This window comes from Pleurodeles waltl, chromosome 12, assembly GCF_031143425.1.
Source record: "Pleurodeles waltl isolate 20211129_DDA chromosome 12, aPleWal1.hap1.20221129, whole genome shotgun sequence".
NCBI lineage: Eukaryota > Metazoa > Chordata > Amphibia > Caudata > Salamandridae > Pleurodeles > Pleurodeles waltl.
In genome coordinates this window covers 599,114,554-599,136,215 of record NC_090451.1, presented here as the reverse complement: position 1 = coordinate 599,136,215, position 21,662 = coordinate 599,114,554, and the positions used below count along the sequence as shown (strand labels likewise).

At 42.0% G+C, this 21,662-nt stretch overlaps 1 protein-coding gene across 2 annotated transcripts in view; it reads right to left on the bottom strand.

Moving 5' to 3' along the window:
* NR1I3 (nuclear receptor subfamily 1 group I member 3) overlaps positions 1-21,662 on the bottom strand; it is a 493,273-nt gene that overhangs the window by 190,828 nt on the left and 280,783 nt on the right. For both annotated transcript variants that reach the window (XM_069217814.1, XM_069217815.1), the window contains exon 6: positions 6,808-6,953. In XM_069217814.1, coding sequence (XP_069073915.1) covers positions 6,808-6,953 — 146 coding nt within the window. The remainder of the gene's footprint in view (positions 1-6,807; positions 6,954-21,662) is intronic.

Here is a 21,662-nt window from a genome sequence, read left to right as displayed (position 1 = left end):
ATCACTCACAGTAAAGCCAGGAGATAGATTGAGAGAGAAATAGAAGTTTAATAAAAACATAATGGCTTTGTTAATGGCAGACCTAATTAGGGAACCAATTCTTAAAGAAAGTCACAAAAGTGTATCCATGGCATATGTCTTTGAATTAGTGCCTTTCATGAATTCACAAGAACGTACAGAAGTAGGCCAGGAAATTGTACTCCTAGAAAATATTTGTGAACTGTACTTTAGCACGAGCAAATATGCATGTGTAGATTTGCTCATGTGAAAATCTGTCGCACGTTTACACATTCACTTTTTCTCCAACCACTTTTTCCCCCAACCCTGTAAGAACTTCTACTGCTGCCACTGTCAGGAGTAAATTTCAAACCTTTATTATTATTGGAAAAGATTAGAGAAGAGCTGATGAAAATAATTAAAACATGCAAGTTAATATGCTTGCAGACTCAAAGGCATTCCAGCCCTGGAACCACTGCTCACTGCCTCCTGCCCCAGTATGTAGGTCTGAGCAAAGGTGGCAAAATTAGGAAATTGCTATAGTAGGGATTGAAACTGCAAGTATTCAAGCCCTACTATAGTAGTAGCCCTGGCATAATCAGAGAGGCTGTTATCAGAGCACTTACATACTGAGATTGCTGCCATAATTTGTCGCCACACTACATTACACCAAAGGGACAAGCAGATATTTTTACAGGACAAGTAGATTTAAGAAGCAACCTGTCCCATGGACAAGTCAATATTTTATTAAATTTCATACCCCTGCTGACCCACAAACACAGAGCATACCCCCAGACACAGCACAACACTCACAGACACATCCACCACACCTGCAGACACCACCCCAACACATCTACCACACCAACCATACCCACAGACACCAACCCAAAGACACATCCACCATACCGACAGACACCACCACAACACTCACACATCCACCACTCCTACATCACCCAACACGTCCACCTCCCAGCCCCAAAAGACATGCAAAAACAAACACTCACATAAACAACAGACACCATCCAAACTCAAGCATACCTCACACATCCAAGGGATCTACACCCACAGACATGCCCACTACTCCCTCAACCTCCAAATCCCCAACCCTTTCTGCTGACCCTCCCCGTTTTCCCAAGGAAAGTTTCCTTTCCTTGCCCTTTCCCCTGTTAACTCCAAACACCCTCCCAAAACCTAGAGCCCCCCACTTACTTCCCAACCTACCTCTTCCACATCCAAGTCCTCCCCTGTGACAGCTGCCCCCCTACAAGCACCCGTATCCCCAAGAAGAAGCCCATCCCTCCAAAGAAAAAGGACCCCCTCCCAGACCCAAAGGCAAACCCACCAATCCCAAATCCGACCCCACCCTACCCAAGGACGCTACCTGCCTGCCCACTTGATGCCCCTTCCTATGAAGGTTCCCTGGCAGTGACTGGAGTCAAGTTTGAGCCCAGTAATGTGCATGAACCATTGTGGACTGGCCAACGGCCTTTGCTCTTAAGCAATTGTTTTTTTAATAAACCCAAGTTCTTGTTTTGTTGGGTACACATTTGTCCTCATTTACTTTCCTACCTTTATGTTGTTCCTGAGTAACTGTCAGGAAAACTATTGCCAGTGTTGTTAAGTTCTTCCCTCAGCAAAAACGATTCCCCCTTTTCTTGTACCCACGTTGATTGCCGTGGCATCCTCACTTCTGGTGGCTTTTGCGGAGGCTGTTCTTAGAACTAGCTTCGTCAGGTTTAACTGCCACTCAAGATGGTGGCCGCAAATCTTTGCGAGGTCAGCGCTCTAGTGTTTCTACACTAGTGTTGCGCTGAAGCTTCCCTCCAGCTGTTTCTCTCTGGGAGCTGTGCACTTCAACTGTCATCCTGAGGAGAATGAGCAGTGTTCCTGAGGCGCTTCATTTCATATAGAATTCTTCCAGTTTTGAGCAATTTATTCTTTTTCTTGTGTGCACACCAGCTACTTTTTCCCTTCTGGAGAAGCTGAATTTCGTCCTTCTTCCAACAACTGGCTAGCGGCTTTCTGAGGAGAATTAGTTTTGGCTTAACAGAACTTCAAGCAACTGCAGTAAGGAATCCTTTTGTATGATTTTCAGACTTGCCAATATATATATGTACACCTATATTCAAAAAGTCTTTGCCTTGCAGACTTGGCAGTCTTAGAGACAAACATCAGTGCTCAGACTAATTCCTAGAGACTGTGATTGAGAAAACAACCTTGAGAAGGAGTTTTTGTTTCCTGTAAAAGACATTAGTAGATTGTATACTTGTGAACCTTTGAACTGTTCTCCAGAGAACCTTGGATACCTCTGACTCCTGGTGAAAATAATATATTAAGTTAACATTGTTCTCTTAGAGAGAGGCTAGTCTCTCAAAAGATCCAGGTTAGGAGAACAATAGAATTGGGTGAATTTAAATGGCTGAACAGTTGGATGTGCAGCTGGAATGTACTTATCTATGCTGTTATTACTCGACTGCAGGTCCTTCCTTTATAGAAATCTCAATAAGATTTGCAGAATACAGAAGCACACATTGAATATCCTATCTTCAAGTGGGAAACACAGGTTGGACCTGGATCTGGAGGCGGTCTGTTTTTTTCTATTCCCATTCTCCTTTCCCCCTAGCGGATGCAGGGTTCATATAATCAGTAAAGATGAGCATGCATCTGTTGGAGGGAGTTGGGTAAAAGGCATCTGCTCCTGTGGAAGTTTGATTTAATGGGTAATCTCCTGACAGTAACTTGTGTTGTATATGTACAGTCGTTTGTGTTTGACCCTGATTGCTGACTCATTTGCTGTTGTTTGCAACATCTGATGTTGTGGGCAGTGCTGGTGTCACCCAAGACAAAGGAGGATGTGCACTGTTTGGATATTTGTTTGTTAATCCAATTGGGGTGTCACTGTATTGGGTTCTGTTTGCTATAGTAAGTATTTCATCTTGTGCTGGCCATTGTCAGCATGTCTAGTGTTTGACTTGTCCCCCTGATATGGATTGTACATTTGTGATGTGCGAAAGCTAGAGTTTAGTTTGTCCACACATGGAAGGTGCACAATTATGCTAGCTTCCTTTGCATTTGACTGAGCATGTGCCCATTTTGATGTGTGTGCCTTGCAGCTACTTCATCCAGATGTATGCTCATGCTGTTGAATGTGCTTTCTTGACTTGCACTTACACATTTTGCAGATAGGCACTTCACTTGGCTCTACTATTATTTGTCCCTGAGATACATGAAGGGCCAGTTCCTGTGCAAATGTTGTTTTGGGGGCATGTGCAAAGTGTAATGTGCCCAAGGGCAGCATCCTTCCATGAGTGCTCCATTGCTATTGTGCAGGCATTGTTTGCATTGTGAGCTTTTTTATTTATCTCTCAAAATATTGTGCATCCCATTGGCATTCCATTGTGTTGCAAGGTGGATGATGTGTGGGTCCATTGCAGGGCTGTTTCATAGGAAGGATATCTGTGTTTTCATGACACATCCATACTTGTGTTTTCAATTTGACAACAGTCCCTGGCATGTGTACAATGTCAGTGTGTGAGTCAGCATTACATATGATGTTGCTGTGGTGTTGGTATTGTGTGACCCAATGTTCTGTAGACTTCACAGTCCCTGTGCCAGAGAGGAGCAGACATGTGTTTTTGTGGAGTGTGGCAGTGTGGCAGTGCAGGATCAGAGACCTGCATAAAGGGGGCTGTTTAATGGCTGTGAATGTGTCATTCTTTGAGAATGACTCTGACCTGGGACACAATGACGTGTACTTGGTGCCCATTGTGTGAGCCCCATATCATGTGGATGACGGTGCAACATGCTATTGTTGACCTTCATGACACAGGTAGGTGTATGTTCTTGCAATCGGTTGCGTCTACGGCGGCGTGTATTTTGGGCTCCATCAATGAGAAGCAGCAGCAGCACCAGGACATGTGTGATAGGCTCCATGGCAGCACAGGACGTGTGGCACTGCTTGAAGGCAAGTTGCTTCCTTTATGCTTTCCATTTCCGCCAGTTAGGACATGGTGGTCGGACTGCCACGGTCAAGTTGGCGGTCTGCAAAATCATAATGTGCCTGGCTGAAACAATGGCTTCTCCGGCCTGTTTGACCTGCCTCGCCAACCGAGGTGGTCAGCGTTGCCTGGAGGTACTGGCAGGACCGCAGGGGTTCTTCCTCCATGGGCCGGCCAGCATCATAATAGGGTGGTCGGACTGCTGCCGCCACCATGGTGGTGCATTAACCACCAAAGTCGTAATCTGGCCCTAAGTCCGTCCGCACCAACAGAAACCTCATGCATGCCCAGGTTAAACACAAGAGAGATACAAGATACATTTTCAATATATTTATTGAAACAATAATAATCTTGCATATAGAGAATGATTTACTATAATTAGGTAGATAAAACAAAGCACAGTAATTAGCATTATGAACATGCTAAAGAGGATGAATAAGCCAACCATTATAAATGATCCCTAGGTGCCCCTACCTAATCCTAAAACTATTTTGAGAGCATACCTGGTGTACCCTCTGCCTTTGCCCAATCTAAGGGATTACCCTTAGTCCCATACCTGGAACCTACGTCAGCCTGTAGTGTGGATGGCACTCCTCTCGGGAACCTGGTAGATTAGCTCCAGCAGAGCTGCATGTCGAATACAGCATTCGTCCCGGGATGGTCGCAGTTAGAGTGCCCCTCTGCCCCTTCTGGATCAATGCACCACTTACATAATAAAAAGCCACTGTGGCAGAAGCACAGATCTGAGTTAATGTTATGTCTAGATGTTAGAAGCTGTCTCCTGAAGGGCAACGCAAGCACTAGGATATTGTGTATTGTGTTCCTAGCGGTGAACAGAATGTACAGAATATATGTTGAGAAAAGGCTATCTAAAACAAGCAACTAGTACAATATAGTCCTAGAATAATATCATGCAAGTAAAGTGTGTAAGATGTCACTTTTGAAAGCTGTGCTAAAAACAATGCTAAAACGTGCTAAATGTAAAATATAAAACAAAGGCAAAGTTGGGAACCAACATGTGTTCAAGAGGGCATCACTACACAAGTGTGGTGGGGACAGCCCGCTCCCCTATTAAGTCAGGAATAGCCCATTCTGCCATCACTCAGACACTCCTTGTTGATACTGTCTGGGAGGAATACACAAAGGTCAACTGCCAACTTCACCTAGTAGTGTGACCCAGAAACATCCTGCAGGAACCAAATGGTTAGTTCAAGAAAATGCCAACTTTCTCAACGTGTCATTTTTAGAATTGTGATTTGAAATCTGACTGTGCCACTAAATAAGGTTTAAAATTACAATTCAACACTCCGCCGCTTGCAGAACTCCGTGTAGCGTGGTGAACATTTTGGTCAATTCGCAGAGTTCCACATAGCAGAACTTTGAGAATTCCACCTAGACCTACCTATCGGCTGTTTAGGGGCTACTCTAGCGATGACTTATATGCAGTATAAAGGGATGTGTGGGTCCGACAAAAGGTTTAATTTGCTAGACCGAAATCGCTGTTTAAAACTGTACACAGAGGGTACAATAACTGGCCTGAGACATGCTTAAAAGGATACTTAAGTGGGTGGCACAACTAGTGTTGCAAGCCCACTAGATTCTAGGGATCTACGAAAAATGAAACGCTTCTTTTACACGAAAATGCTGTGGAAAACTCCTATTAGATTTTGGAAGGGTTTTCGGGCTTTGAGTATTTGTTTAAATGGAATAAACTGCTTGTCAAATTGAGAAAGGCAAGCTGCAGAGAAATGGTCATAAACACAAGGAACCAATGGATACTTTTACGTTGTTACATTGTTTAGATCACAAATTAAATGTATATAGGTATTTTGGTTAGACTAATGTTATAGCAAGGTGTGAAAATACGAGAGCAATGTGTTAACATGATTGACTTATCAAAGTTATGGAGTTGGGAAAACGCTTTAAACAGACGTATTCTGATGAAGAATCTTTCCAGAAGTCCCATGACTCATTTAAGGCTCAATTTTCTAAATAAACTAATTAAATAGTGCCACACAGAAACGGATTTATTTAAAATCTAATAAAACCATAATTCCAACCCCGCCAGTCTTGAGCAGCATTTAAAAAAACAAATTAAAAGGAGGAAATAGAGGTCCTTTAGACATTGACAAACATTCACTAAAACATTGACAATTTGCAATATTGGAATTGAAGAAAATTATCATAGTTAATAAGAGTCTAATAGCTCTTAATCAACTTCATATTTAATTAATTTCCAGTAGCTTCGGACTTCATGAAATTTCTGTCTTCGTCCTCAGCACTACCCATGGAATTTAGAAACATCTGATTCATATTATTTGAGGAGCAAGTTTAATATATAAAAAAAAACGAATGCATTCTTTAGCTCTGTCTCATTAGTCCTACATGGCCAGTGTTGCATCAAATACGGTGCAGGCAACCTAACATAAGGCTTAATATTACCTGCACATTCTAGTCTCTGATATACATTTTGCCAGAAACCAAATACCATAAAAAACTGAATTAGACATAGAAAAAGGTTCATAAACGTATTATCGATTTATCATACTGTTAAAGATGATCTAGATAAGCTTTATGTTCCTACAACTGCTAGAACTAGTACTAAAGGAAAAGTTGGTTTATTTCCAATTCAAGCTGAAAAGGTATTTTGGATCTGTTGAATTCAGTAAAATACATAGATGAATAAATGGTTAGGTTCACCTAGTCAAAGGTGTGACCACAACAAAGATTAAAAAATAGTCACCGGTGGTTGACCTTGTATCAAACCGGTAAAACATTGTAGTTTAATAAACTTAAAAACTGTTCGACTCACCAAGTAAGCAGTCTTCAATGCTGTAGCAGATTTCACCACAATCCCAGGACAGAGTGTCTTCATTAAAAAGGGTGTTGCACTGGATCTGTGACACTTCGAACGCAGCACCTTTGAGTAGAGCTATCTGATCATCCATTGACAGTTCTCTTTCCAAAAACAAGAAATTCTATTACAACACAAAACAAGGGCATCATGCCATGCTTCAACTACATTTAAAAAACGGGCACTATTAGAAAGAGGTGCATCCTTTTGTCAGTGGAATGCATTAACAATTCAGATATTTCACATTATGTCTTTGAGTAAAGCACAATTAGTTTACAAGAACACTGAAGGTCATCATGAAGCACGTGAGTATTAAATTACATATAAAGTATTACTACAGTTCATAAAGTAAAACTTAATTTACGGGATAAGCTCTAGAAATAAACCACATTTTGCTATGATTATATCACTCATATATTGAACAGTTCAACCAAATGCATCTAATGCAAAATTTTAGTTCAGGATCTCCAATTAAATTTGTATGCATCACGGTGTGATACTACTGCAACTTTCTTTAGATAATATTACAAGTATATGACATTTTTGCTATAAACTGGGCAATTCTTCTAGCAAAACCTATGCTCTAGAAAGGCAGGGATTGTTGGTTCTTCTAGACGATGATGATGAGTTGCATGGTAATGATAGAGTTCCTCTCAGCACCAGTAAACCACACCTTGCTAGTGCCATGCTATTACTAGTTAATTTCCACGGAACAGGGAATACTTACAACAATCTGTTTTTAATAGGCTCACAAACCATTCCTAATCATTCTGCAAGTGTACTGGATGAAATTTCCAGTCTGTAAAATTAGACCCAGTGATTCTGTACTTTGAATATTTGGGTCAAGAAAACAAGTCAGTTTTGATTGAACTGTAGAGTATATAAAAGCACTTTCTGTTTTTGTGTTTCACATCACAGCCTATTGCTAAGAACTCCTAATTTAGGCAGCTCAACATCGAGGCACGAGGAGATACATAATTAGCTGTGAAGCAGCAAAATTTAAACTTCATCCTTTGCACTTCATTGTTGCGCAAATACACATTTACGTTTGACATTCTGGTTACCATATGCCCTAAATATTAACGTGTGTGAACACTTAAATGCATTAGTGCAGTGTAATCACTGAAACACTAAAGCTTTATAAATGTGCACACTAATGTTCAATTAAAATGCTTACATGTATTCATTATCTGTGTTTTTTATTTACACACTAAGTTGTATTTGCAGACGTAAACATTCAGGCCTTGATTACGAGTCTGACAGTCCTAGGACCGCCAGACTCATGGTGGCGGTGGGAAGGTTGCCAAAGCAGCAGTCTGACAGCCACATTATGACCGTGGCGAAAGCGCCATGGTCTTACCGCCGGCACCATCACTTTTTGCAGGCCGACGGCCTGGAGGTGCTGGTAGCCTTAATCCGCCAGGGTAGCGCTGCCCTGTGGATTATGACTCCTGTGTCCGCCAGTATTTGCATGAGGACAGTAATAAGTTATCAGCATAGAAGACACTGTGTTGAAATTGTCTGCTAAGTTTGGCGGAGTTAGTCTTGAGGTACTGTCGGCTACACAACTGAGATAGGAACAAATACCTTAGTGTGAGAGTTAGAAGTGGTTGGAGTGTTGGATCCTTTTGCGCAGGGGTGAAGCTACACTATATCAGGTGATTCCCTGCTGTTCAAAGGTTTGCTCAAGTGTGTGTTAGAGTAGGCCAGAAAGTGTCGCTCCAGACCATTTCTTGTGTGACTGAATACTACTGATTCTTTAGTGGAGCAAACAAAGTTGTTGAATTTGCTTGACATTGTTATTGTGCTTGTACTGCAATGTTCGTAATTCATTGTAAAGGAGAGTGTGCTACTGTGATGAGTCAGAAAGACGTCACAGTGCACTGTGCTTAGATTGGACCGTTGGGGTTGGTGCTGCACTGTTACTGGTTGACTACGTCATAGAGTATCACGCTGTTATTGGATGTTAGCAACTGACAAAATGTGTGAGCAAAAAGAATTCATTCCTTGTTTAAAATTCTATATTATTTGTGATATTGGCATTATTGTTGAATAATGAAATTCTTTAGAGCTATACGTAAGTTGATTAGGAAAGATGTCAGAATATCTTTTCGGGTTGGAGAAGAGGCACCACTCAAAGAAACGCCTGGTCATTATATAGCCATAAATGTAGTGCTTCACACATGTATTTAGCTGAGTCAATGGCATAAGATCACAGCGAAAGAAGGTGCACTGATGTTTCCATACTATGCCACATTTAATTTGAAAATCATTTAAAACTTGAGAAGGGTATTGCACGAAATTAAGCCACCTCCTAGACCAGCAAAGTTTGAAGCACTTAATGCTTGGGAGCACAGAGATCATGTTAGGGAAAGAGAAAAATATCAGCGAAGAGTCTGAAAGGCAGTGTGTAGATATACTGATGTTAGATAGGATGTAGAACAATAGCAGTGGAGGACTCATTTAATAGAGGGAACTAGATTGTACCTTACATTGCCGAGTGAAGAAACTGAGAAAACGAAAGAAAAGAAAAGGGAAGAAGGAGGACGAAAAGGCAGGAAACCCAGAGAATTCAGGTGAAGACAGTGATAGTGATTTTAGAGATGATCTCCTAGAAGTGCCATTGTGAGCAGGTCCACCTCCATATAACGTGAACCAAATTGAAGGAATGAATGGTGCAGTTGCCAGTGTAAACACTGAAATAGTTACCACACCAGTAAATACAAGTCAGAACCTGACGGGACTTTCAGGGATTGGTGTCCCTGTTAACTCAGCTGTTCCCAATTGCCCAGATGCAATTGCTGATCTGGTCACTATTGGTCCTGCTGTTCCGTTGTATAAACCAGATTCGGCAGAAACCATGACACAACTTTGACAGTCCCTGCTGGGGTAGATATATCAGTGAATACTCCTGTGGTCCCAAAAAGGGGAGGAACTCCATTAGTCCAGACTCAGATGAATGCCCCCCTGTGTTGCCTCTCTAGCATCAACCATGATTCAGACAGGAGTTACTCTTGTAGTAGAGTCCACTCCAAGATCGCAAAATTCTAACAAGTCTATCTAGAATCCACCTCAGGTTGTTATCAACAGTAGCCTCAGAGAAAGGACAGAGTCCAATACACCTGTAGTACAGAATGATATTAATCCCTGAGCACTAGATGATTTGATTAGATTTTAAAATAGGTCTGCAAGATAAAGTGAAGATTCAGGATCAGGCAGAGAAGTAATTCAGTCCCCAGTGAGAGAAAATGCAGTGGATGTGGTCAAACTAAAGCTAGAATTGGATGAGATGATACAAGGAAACCTTGATCTTTCCGATTAGATACCTAGCAAAAGAATGGACTTGTATTTTTGTGTAAAGACGTTACTGAACATGCAGGACAAGCTCATGATAAATTGTCTGAATTAGCCCGAACAGATGAAGTAGATTTAACCGAACCAAGTCACTGATGAAAAGCTATTGTGTGTGTTTTGAGGAGCATGACATTTGCAGTATGAGAACATCAGGAATGAAAATGCAAATGAAGGAATTAATTAGTTGCATCCGAAATGGAGTGAATTGGATAAGTGGTAAAGAAGATGGAAGAACAAGAAAGAACAACAGAAGCCAAATGGAGAACTGCCTTCATCTTTAATGGATCAAGAGAGTGCTTCAAATTTTCCATTGAGGGAAGTGCCTGGTGGAGGTTTTTTTCCAAGTGCCTTGGAGTATGAGTGATCTTGTGTCATCCACTAATGATTTTCCTAGGTTGAGAGAAAACCCAGTGGAATGGTATAAAGAGGTAGAGCGATTTGTGAAGATTTGTGGGTGGATTTGCATACCTTATTTGACACTGTGGTACTGAGTTACTTGTGGCAAGAATGTAAAGTGGCTGTGGGGTGCTCAGAAAGGGAACCTCAGAGAAATCCGATAACAATTGCCCCTTCACCAGTGATGATGAAGAAGTATCAACAGGTGATAACTTTTTTGAAAGGGAAGATACCAGCTAAAGACATTGATTGGATTAAGATTGACAGGACGACTCAAGAGTCCAAAGAGTCGGTGCATGCTTACCATGAGAGATTTTTGCAGGTGTTTAGGCAGCACAGTGGAATTGAGACTCTTGAAGCTAAAGGGTGGGATTGCTCCAGTGATTGAGTCGAGGATACAACAAGACATTTTGAAGGAAATAATGGGGAACTCATGTAATTCACCCATTACAAGTCTGCAGAAGCCTAGCAGCAAATACCGCTTAGTGCTGTTCCTGAAAAGGATTAACAGCATTGTTGTTCCCTGTTGTCCTGTGGTACCGAATCCAGCTGCGATTTTGTTTTAAATTCCATGTGGGTCTAAGTGGTTCACTTTTTGCATGGTGGAGAGTCCCTTAATCTTTAATCAGATCCTCATAAAGAGGCTCTAATCATGCCCTGTAACTCTGTCATAATTCAGTAAAGTTGGAGGTGTCTGATACTCAAGAAGCTTGCAAATGAGAGACCATTGAATTGTTGAACCAGTTAGCTGAGAATTGACATAAAGTGTCCCCAAGTAAGTTGCAGTACTGTCAGAAGGAAGTTCTGTATCTCGAACATCACACTGAGAAAGGAGCGACATAGGTGTCACAAGAAGTGAATAATGGCAATTCTTAAAGTGAATCCACCAACCACCCAGAGACAAGTCAAGATGTTTTTGGGAATCATGGGCTAAAGTCGCCAGTGGATACCCAACTTTTCCCTAGTGGTCAATCCTTTACAGACGCTGAAACACAAGGATGTGTCTGATCCAAAACCACCGAATAACAACTGCTTGGTTGCCTTTCTAGAGCTGACAGTCTCTGTTGTGCCCCAGCACTAGGAATACCTGATTACAATAAAGATTTTACTCTTGTATGCCGTGAAAGAGAGGGCTACGCTCTCTCAGCGCATACACAGATGCACTGAAATGCGAGACGACCTGTGGCATACTTCTTTGGTAATCTTGATCCCTGTGCCACCAGTTGGTGTCAGCATAGAAAGGTGTGAAAGTATTGTGATGAGACATCCTCTAACTGTTCTTGCACCACATTCATTTGAGAAATTGTTGGCATATACTCACACTCAGGCCTTTACAAACAACCTCTTGACAAAATATAAACAGATTATATTTGCGGCTGACTACATCACTTTTGGGAGATGTGCTACCTTGAATCCTGCCCCTGACGGAAAATGAAAATGATGATGGGGTGGTTGAGCACGATTGTCTCAATGTCACTGAACTATGCGCAAAGCTGAGACCAGTTATACGAGATGAGCCACTGGTAGAGTCTGATTACATACTGCTTGTGGATGGGCCTTGTCTAAGAGACAATGAGAGAAGCTAGAGAGCTGCCTATGAAGTCTGTAGTCTCGGGAGTAGTTGAAGCTTCCTGGCTTCGAGGGGTGCTCTTTGCAAAAGTGGTTGAACTGATAGCTGTTACTAGAGCTTGCTATCTTTTTGACCAGCTGAGAGTGACTATATTTACAGACAGTCAGTATGGGTTTGGTGTCATTCATGACTTTGGGCAGTTAGGGTCACAAAGAGGATTTCTGACATCATCTGAATCCCTGCTCGCCAACGGGGAACATGTTATGAAATTGCTTGAAGCACTACAGCTGCCTGCACAAACTGGAGTTGGGAAGCGCTCTGCTTACCGCAGTGGTGACCATTATGTGACAGTAGGCACCCATTATGCTGAGGAGGTTGCCCGATATTGTGCTTATGGGTCACGAACCTTTGATGGAGAGTATGTGAATGAATCCGAAGGTGAGAGCAACTATAACCTTTTGATGTCAACAACTAATATCAGGGAGGAAGTGAAGAGCCTGCAGGAAGAAGTGTCAGAGGTAGAACAGCAGGGCTGCATCAGAGCAGGATGTGTGAAAAGAGATGATGATATATGGGTTTCTGTAGGTGGCAAACTTGTGTTGCCAGACAGCATGCTATCCTCAATGGAAAGACATTTTCATGGACCCGCACATATTAGGAGGGATGCCACGGCAAAGTTATTCAAACAATATTGGTTTAACCGACGATATCGACTGATGACTGAATAATTGTGTCACAGTTGTGTTGTATGTCAACAGATTAATGTAGGGAAATAACTCCAGTGATTTTGAGCCATGTAGGAAGATCAGGAGTGCCATGCAACAAAATGCAGATGCATTTCATCAAAACGCATGTGTGCAACAGGCTGAGATATGTACTGGTGAATGTGTGTATGTTCTCATGTTGGGTGGAGACCTACTCTACCAGGAGAAATGACAGTTTCACAGTAGCCAAAGTGCTGTTAGGGGAGTTGATATCTAGGTTTTGTTTCCTGACTTCGCTGGAGTCAGACCAAGGGACTCATTTCAATAATGAGGTCCTGAGAATGTTGTGTGCAGCATTACAAGCGGAGAAGAGGCTACATTGCAATTATCCGCCAAAGGTTTAAAGCATTGTGGAGCACGTAACTGGAACGTTGAATGCCAGATTGGCCAAAGTGTGTGCATCAACATCTCTCAGGTGAGCAGACGCTTTTGCCTCTTGTGCTAATGAGTCTTCGCAGTGCTCCTGACAGAAAAAACAGGATTGTCCCTTCATGAGATTATCATGGGGAGAGCCATGAGATTGCCTGCGGTGTATGCAAGTGCGCTTGTGAACATTACAGATGACATGGTTCTTGACTAGTATATGGGGATTGGCTGAAGTACCCAATTCTGTGTTCTGCCAGGTTGAAGATGTTAACACCTCTCCATGTCTGGAGCATTGCCATGATCTCAATGGTCTCAAACCTGGCGATTAGGTCTCGGTGATGAACCATGTTCGGAAATCGTGTCTAGTGCCTAGATGGCAGGGACCATACCAGGTTATGCTAGTAACAAATACTGCTGTTAAGTGTGGGGGTCTTCCCAACTGGATTCATGCAGTCCACACTCCCAGAGTGGAGTGTCCTAGTGTCCTCTTGATGATGAGCCAGTAACTCTTCCAGAAGTGCGATCCACAACTAAGAGACAGCAAAAAGAGCGTTCACGGAATACTGAGACTCAGCAAGAGCTTGTGACAGTACATTTTCAGCCTGAGGAGGACTTGAGGAACTGAGATTTGAGGAGTTTTGGCCTGAACCTGAGCCAAACTCAGACCCTGAAGAAGGGCCAAGTGCAGTGTAACGCCGAGTAGTCTGAGGACCGTTGGCCGAGAAGGCAAGAAAGACAAGTATTAAGATTGCCTACAGAACGAGGACTGAGTGCTGTCCCTGAGGATAGTGAGAATTCTGACCTAGTGACAGTGAAAGTGAACAACCAGTATTCAGGAGATCAAAAAGAGCTGGAGTGCCATGTTAGAAGTACTCGTCCTCTGAATGGACATATTTTGCTGATCACGATTGTGAAAGGGAAACTTGTGATTTGAAAGACAAGAGTGAGATACCAGTTGAGCCTCTGTGAATTTGAGTTACAACCTGAACTGAGGCTGAACTTGCAATCTCATTGAACACATTGATTTCAGAGACTATTGAAATGATTGTTTGAACTGAACTTTGATTTGTACATAATAATAAAAAGACAGTGTTTAAAAGAAATTAAGAAGAGTACCCGGGCCTGAGGCAGCAGATAGAGTGTAAGGGTGTCATATAGAAGAGGACAAAGAAGGGCCGGGGAAGACTCTCAAAGATTTTGTACATAATTTCACTGAATATCGTTTAAACGTTGTTTTGCTGCTTGCAAATTAGAAACGTACAGAGAAGATTCTGTTTGCTGCTAATGTCTACTCAAAGGTCTGATTTTAGAGACGTCATGAAAATTAATAACCCACATGGATGTAGATATAGATTAGTGGGAGTGTTGTTTGTCACTGTTGCAGTACTAATCATTCTTCTTGTTGGGTTATCTTCACCTACATCTTCTACAGCAGCTGAGCTTTAGCCCAGTGTTACTCCTAAGACCCTGAGTTCTACAGATAACAGTTTGCATGCACTAGATTATAAAGCTTTGCATATAGCTGCATCTAGAGGAGGTTATTCTTCAAATGCCTATTTTAAAATCCTTTATAGATATGGTGGCAGTATCGATGCAAAGGACTGTTATGTCTGTACGCTGTTACCTGTATCAGCCTTAACAGGAATTACCCTATCGATCACCATTCCTCTTAAGTAGGGTGTTACGTGTAGCCTTCTGTTAAGTCAGCTTTATGGAGAGGGACATTTCTAATATCATTATTCAAATTATGATTTGGTATCTTCTGAAGTTCCCTTCTTGAAGAGGTTGAATTGTCATTTCAATGCTAAGACAATGGAGACAGCAGTTTCCTTAAACCGATTATGGCAATGGATACGGCTTATGCCCATAGAAACAATTTAAGATGTTCTTTATCTGAGGTTGAGAAGAATTGTTTAAATTCAATAGAAGACAGGAAAAGAGCAATGGGTAAAAGGTGAAAAACAAGAAGGGATGAGGGATATAAGGAGCAGTGGGATGAAGAAGAAGAAAATCATTGAGGCTTAGGAGTTATGCCTCTCCTACTGTTAGATTGGCAACACAAAGGGAAATTATGTGTGGGTAGGAATAAATCTTACCTTAGCACTTGGTTCATGGGTAGAAGTGATTGTGAACATATTTTTTAATATGGAGATATTTGGCTTCTGTTCTTGGGAGGGCGAGATCCTGTTATTTCTGGAGTTTATTTTGTTTGTGGGGATCATGAATATTTCAAATTGCCCAAAGGATGGTATGCTACATGTTATTGAGGTGTGGTATTCCCAAAGATTTATTATGTGGAACATTTGAATGATCCTGTATGGCAATGAAACCTAGAACAAAACAAAGTATTAGTGGAGCTGAAATTGTGGGAGGCATTTTTGATGCAGTGATTCCAACTGTAGGTGTAATCTTGAATAATCTCAAGACTAGAAAACTGCCTACCATGGTGGACAAATTGTCCATGAGTTACTGAAATTATAGCTATGAGATCCTTGGTTTTGCAGAATCGTCTTGCTCTAGACATCCTTCTCGTGAAAAAGGGTGGAGTCTGCACAATGTTAAAGGTCCAGCATTGCTGCACCTATATCCAGTCACGGCTTGCAGAAAGGGTGTGGTGTTGTGCGGGCAGGCGGGCTGGAGGAAAGGGGGTGGTATGGGGGTCCAGTGAGAATAAAAATTGAATAAAAAAAATAAACACTGACCTTGCTCGCCGCACCGCTCCATCCGCTTCACCTTAGCAGGCACAGGCTCCCAGCCTGCCCTGCGACCAATCCTAATGTTGCTCAGAACAGCATTAGGATTGGCTGGGAGTGCCCAGCCAGGGCATTCCCAGGCAGACTAGGAGCCTTTGCAGGCTCTCTCCAGCCCGGCAACTGTGTTGCTGGGCTGGAGAAAGCCTACAGCGCATGTGTGTTTGGCCGGCCCGAGACGGCTGGCCAAACACACATGCGCTCTGAGTGGGAGTGCTGTGCACTCTCCCTTACTGCTCATCACCACAGTGACCCCGCCCCTTTACAGGGAAATTACAATAAACACTGTTTATTATTGTTTACTTGTAAAGGTTTTGCAGCTACTGCTGCTAGAAAGGGGGAGGGGAGAGGGGGTAACGCTCCGCCGCCCTAGTGGAGGAGTGCCCCTGCCTATATCCTTGACAACAGTGAGGACCCGAAGAAATACATTAAGAACCTTACAGACCTGAAAGAAGGTTGGCAGGAATTAGAAGCTCCAGGTGTTTGGGAAGCAAATGGAGATGGGTTTTCTAGGATTGGCAGATAGTTTGGAAACCTAGGAAGTGGAATAGTGGGTTCTATCTTGAGACCTCTTATCATTATCATCATCTGTGTTATATGTCTGTTCATTATTTTCAAGGGATATCAATATGTAAAGGCAAAGTAGGAAAAGCAACTTTCAAAGGGATTGGCACACTGTGCAACTGGAACCAGGAAATACCTGGCTTATGAACAATAATAAGGGCAACACCAGTCCTGGTTTGCTTGTGCTCCAGTTTAGGAAGAGCCTGGCCTGGCAGTTCAGGTTGGACTGTTCCCATTGGAGAAGGGTCAAAACTGAGGTGGCATGGCTTGCAAAATAACAATGGACTATGATGCAGACCGAGTAATTACTAGTGGCTGAGATTAATTCAAACATTTAATCTATCATTTTTTTTTGTATTGGGACTAATGACCCTGTGAGGGCAGATCGATATTGTAAAAAGTCCTCAGCGCAGTAGCCTTCAGAAAAAAAAAAACTGCTTGATGTTCACCTTTGTAGAGATGGATTTCATATTTAAATCCAAGAATAATGGTAACAAAGGGGTACCCGTGGGTTAGTTAACCAGAGATCTCAAAGATTTGTTTTCTTTCCATAGAGAGTTTGGGTACCTGTAAACACCCCTGGAGCTCTGCTCCATACAAATTAGCTCTCACAGTTTCAACATTATAAATATGTATAGCTGTAGTAATAAGTCTGGATGTTGGTGATTTAAACACCCTCAGAATCCCAGAAAGAGGCTGCTGGAGTTTTAAACTATTCTAATTAATTTGCATGCCAAAGGACATGTTTGCAGTTAGTTTAGCCTCAAGCACCCCAAAGGCAAATTCTCTTTAAAGGTTAGTACCAACCAGCAAAATAGTCTTATGATAGGATTTATGTGAATTTATAATGTTATAATTAGTTTTAGAGGAATTTACTTGTAACCCTCAGTCATCACAGAACTCCATTTATCAATTCATAAGTGACTGGAGTCCCTGGAGTGTTTACAAAATCACTAAGGTGTCATCTGCAATGAGTAACAATGGGACTTAGCAGCCTGGAATCTTGCATGAATCATTTATGCATGCATCAAGGAATCAAATCACATAATTCAGATATGATGAAAACAGAGTGGGTATTATGACACACCCCTGGCAGACCCCACGTTTAATAGCAATACAAGCTGTCATTTCACCTCAAGAATAAGAATGGCTAAAATATTGTTTGCTACCCCCCTTTCTCCTAGAACTGAACACATTTTATAACAGGGGGCCATGTCAAAGTGTCAAGTCCACAAAAGCAACATTGAGGTGATCTTGTTTAGAGCAATACTTATCCAGTGTATCATGTTAAATCTAAAAGGTTGGTCGACTGTGACCACATTTATTTTAATTACAGGCTGCAAGTCAGATAGTATGTTATTATCTACTATCCAATTTTGTAATATATCTAAAATTTGAAGACAAAATATTTTTGCAGGCTGTCTATAAGCCAGATGGGTCATAATTGCTTGGAATTCCCCTTCCCCTCTTTTTATAAATCAAGATTATTTCCGCACCATTCCATGAGCTTATTATTATTTATAATCTTATGAAGCGATCAGCTACCCAAAAAGGATTTCCCAGTGCTGAATTTAGCAAAAAACAGATTGACAAATTAATATAGCCATATCTTCAGGCCTTTACAAAAGGTAAACAGAGAAGTGCAGTCTCTAAGGGATTTGGGAAGGGAGTTCCACAGTCTCGGGCCCAACACTGCAAAAGAGCGTCCTCCCATCCGAGTCGAGGTAAATTTGGGTACAGTGCAGAAGACCAGGTTCAAGGATCTCAAAGAGCACGTGGGGACATATGGTATCACTCGGTCTTGAAGATATTCTGGGCCAATTCTAGCTTTGGTCTTAAACATGTAGCAAAGGGCCTTAAGTTGGATATGTTGAGTGACTAAGTCAATGCAGCTCAAGGAAGAGAGGTGAAACTGCAGCATGCTTAGGCAGCCGAAACAGCAGTCTGGCTGCTGTATTTTGAACCATCTGCAAATGCCTAAAATGCCTTGTCTATTCACAAATATAAGATGTCACCATATTCAAATCTAGATAAGATTAGGGCTTGAATTGCATTCCTTTGGGCTGTTTGGGGAATCATCCAGATAATCTTCTTCACTGATTTCAGTGCAGGGAGGCAGGTGGAGGCAACCTTAGTAACCTGGGGTTTCATCTATAATTTTTCATTGAGAACAAAATTTTAAGTTCTTAACCCTAGGGGACAGTTAAGAAGAGGTCCTACAGATTTAGGCCAATGTTGGGTGCCCCAGAATTGAGCATGCTTACCCAGGACCATGACCTTGGTCTTATCGCCATTAAGTTTGAGAGAGGTAGCACTCATCCAAGTGGTCACTCTGCTCAAGCCCAAATTAAGTTTGGATGGTCTCTGATCCTATGCAGATGCCAAACAGAAGAGGATTTGAGTATCATCTGCATATGAAAAAAGGGTCAAGTCGCAGCACTCCACTACATCTGAGAATGAGCGGACGTACACATTAAATAGTGCGGGACACTGGAAGTCATAGCCAGCTTTTCAAATCTAGCATAGGCTGAAATGCTTGAAACGTTTGACCCGTTAGGAAAGATACTAAGCAGGCCAATCCTTTTTCTTCCACACCCAAAGATGACAACCATTCGAGCAGGATGGCATGAGGCATAGTATCAAAGGCCATGCAAAGATCTAATAAAATAAGCATAGCCCCCCCCTCCCCCATCCAGGAGGCATCTAAGATGTTCATTGGCTCCTAGAAGGGCGGATTTACTGCTGTGTCCAGTCCTAAAACCCGACTGTGAGGGATGGACAATCTCCTGGGCCTCTGCACAGGATTTACGTAGTGCATTTATATGCTTCTCCAAAATTCTGGAGAGCTCGGGGAGCAAAAAAATTGGTCAACAATTAGACCAGATTGACTGATCAAGGTTAGGTTTTTGTTAGGAGCAGAAGAACCATAGCTTGCTTTCAGCTGTGTGGAACATGACCCTCAAGCAGAGAGGTTTTCAAGAGAATCATTACCATCTGTAATAGCGACTGATCCAACAAGCAAAGTTTAGAAGGTGGTAGTGGGTCCAACGGGGAGCCTGATTTGATGGATTGTAAGATAGTGAAGAAAGTAGGGAGGTCCAAGGGGGGCCAGGATGACACAGCAGAAATGGTACCAGATCTCCTCACAGTGTCATTATGCTCTTGTTATGTGTGATCCAGGGAATAGCTAGCAACAACTGAGACCCTAGAAAATCGATTGCCACCTTTTTGATCAACACCTGAGCAAGCTCCTCACACTGAATCTAAGAGAGCGAGGGAGCAGGGGACACATTGCCAGTATCAGGAAGTTCTCTAGCCACCTTAAAAAGCATCTTAGGACAGTTGTGAGCATTAGTGGTTTTATCAGAATATAATGAGACATGAATATTCTACATAGTCTGTGACAGTTTTTGTAGCTAATCTGTCATTCATTTCAGACTCCTCATCATACGACTTTCTCCAGAGTCTTTCTAGGTGTTTGCATCCTTTTTTTTTTCTAGTAAAACTGAATCACTAAACCAGAAAGCTGGTGGAAGAGATCTAACTGAATGAATTGAGGAAGGTGGCAAAACAACATCCAGAGATTTAACAATCCAGCTATCAATTAAGTCCCGAATCTTGATCATTATTCTGTGTCAAAACAGCTTTAGAGCACCGAAGCTGCGAATTTAAACCGGAACATCCAGTTTGGACTAGACCCAGGACTTAGTGACTGTTTTGCTCAGCTCTCAAAGAGGACTAGCCAGGATCCGAATAGCAAAAGGAACAGCTAAGTGATCTGACCAGACCAAAGGTATTGGAGACTGTGTGGTCAGATTTTTCATATATGAAAAAATGGGATCCAAGAGATGGCCAGGCCAGTCTCATGGGTTGGAGCCGAACTACGTAGGGCAAGGTTCAGAATTCCTAAGTCCTCAATGAAAGCAGATCCCAAACTACACTTCGGGTCTTCCAAATGGATATTCGAACCGCCAAGCAAAGTGGAATTAGCAGATTTCAAATTGTGTGGGGCCAATAAAACTGGGATGGTGGCACCCCAATTCCCAGAATAATTTGTGGTTGGTAAATCAAAGCGTCACAAAGAGTCAATTTGCGAGCAATCGAAAAAAGCAAAGCCTCACAAGCAGGAAGAGGAAGTTCTTCTATTTCTTATTTATAGATCTGTTTAAAAACAACAGCAGGCCTTCTGCCCGTCCTAGCCAGTATGTCCCTCCTGGTAACAGAAAAGTTGGGGGGAAAGAGTGGCAATCATATCAGGAAGAGAACCCTCTCTGTCAAGAACAGGGCATCAGGACTGTGTTCAAACAAAAAGATGAACAGATGTTGTTGGTGCCTAGAAAAAGAATGGCAGTTTATACTAAATAAACAAAACTCATTCCTGAAGCTAGGGCACGGGGTGCTGTCGATTTATGCGTAGAGCTCCTCTGTATGGGTGTTCTCTACAAGATCAGGCTGTAGCTGAATCCCGGACCACTTCATTGCACATTTATTATTCAAAACCGTAAGGATCCTAGTTCAAGACAGAGGAACAATGGCATTCAAGTATCTCAGGATGTCTCTCATGGTGAGTTGGAAGCCATTGTGATTACTATCACTCCTCTTAACTACCGTCATATTTATCACAACCCCTGAGAATGCAAATCTACCAGGAAGTAATCTATCCTGCTTGTGCGTTTGGTCTTGTTATGACAGGCGCTGATGTCAGAATGGGTGTGGGTATTACAAGCTTTGAGACCCAAATTCATGGAAAGGGAGGTCATCTCATCATCCTCTTCTGTGATTTGGATCCCATCTCACTCATGAGATTCAAATGTAGTGTTAAAATTCCCTACAACTATGATGTAACCTTCCTCTATATACTTATTTCTGTGTAGCTCAAGTTGTTTTAAGGTTTCCAATTCCCTATTGCCCTGAACAGTATGATTATAGATGTAATAGATAAAGATTTTTTGTCTTAAGTGTGAGGTCACAGAAACTCCTAAAATGTTGTGTGAATGTTTAATCTTACAATTTAGAGCTGTGCTTATCCATAATGCTAACCCTCAAAAT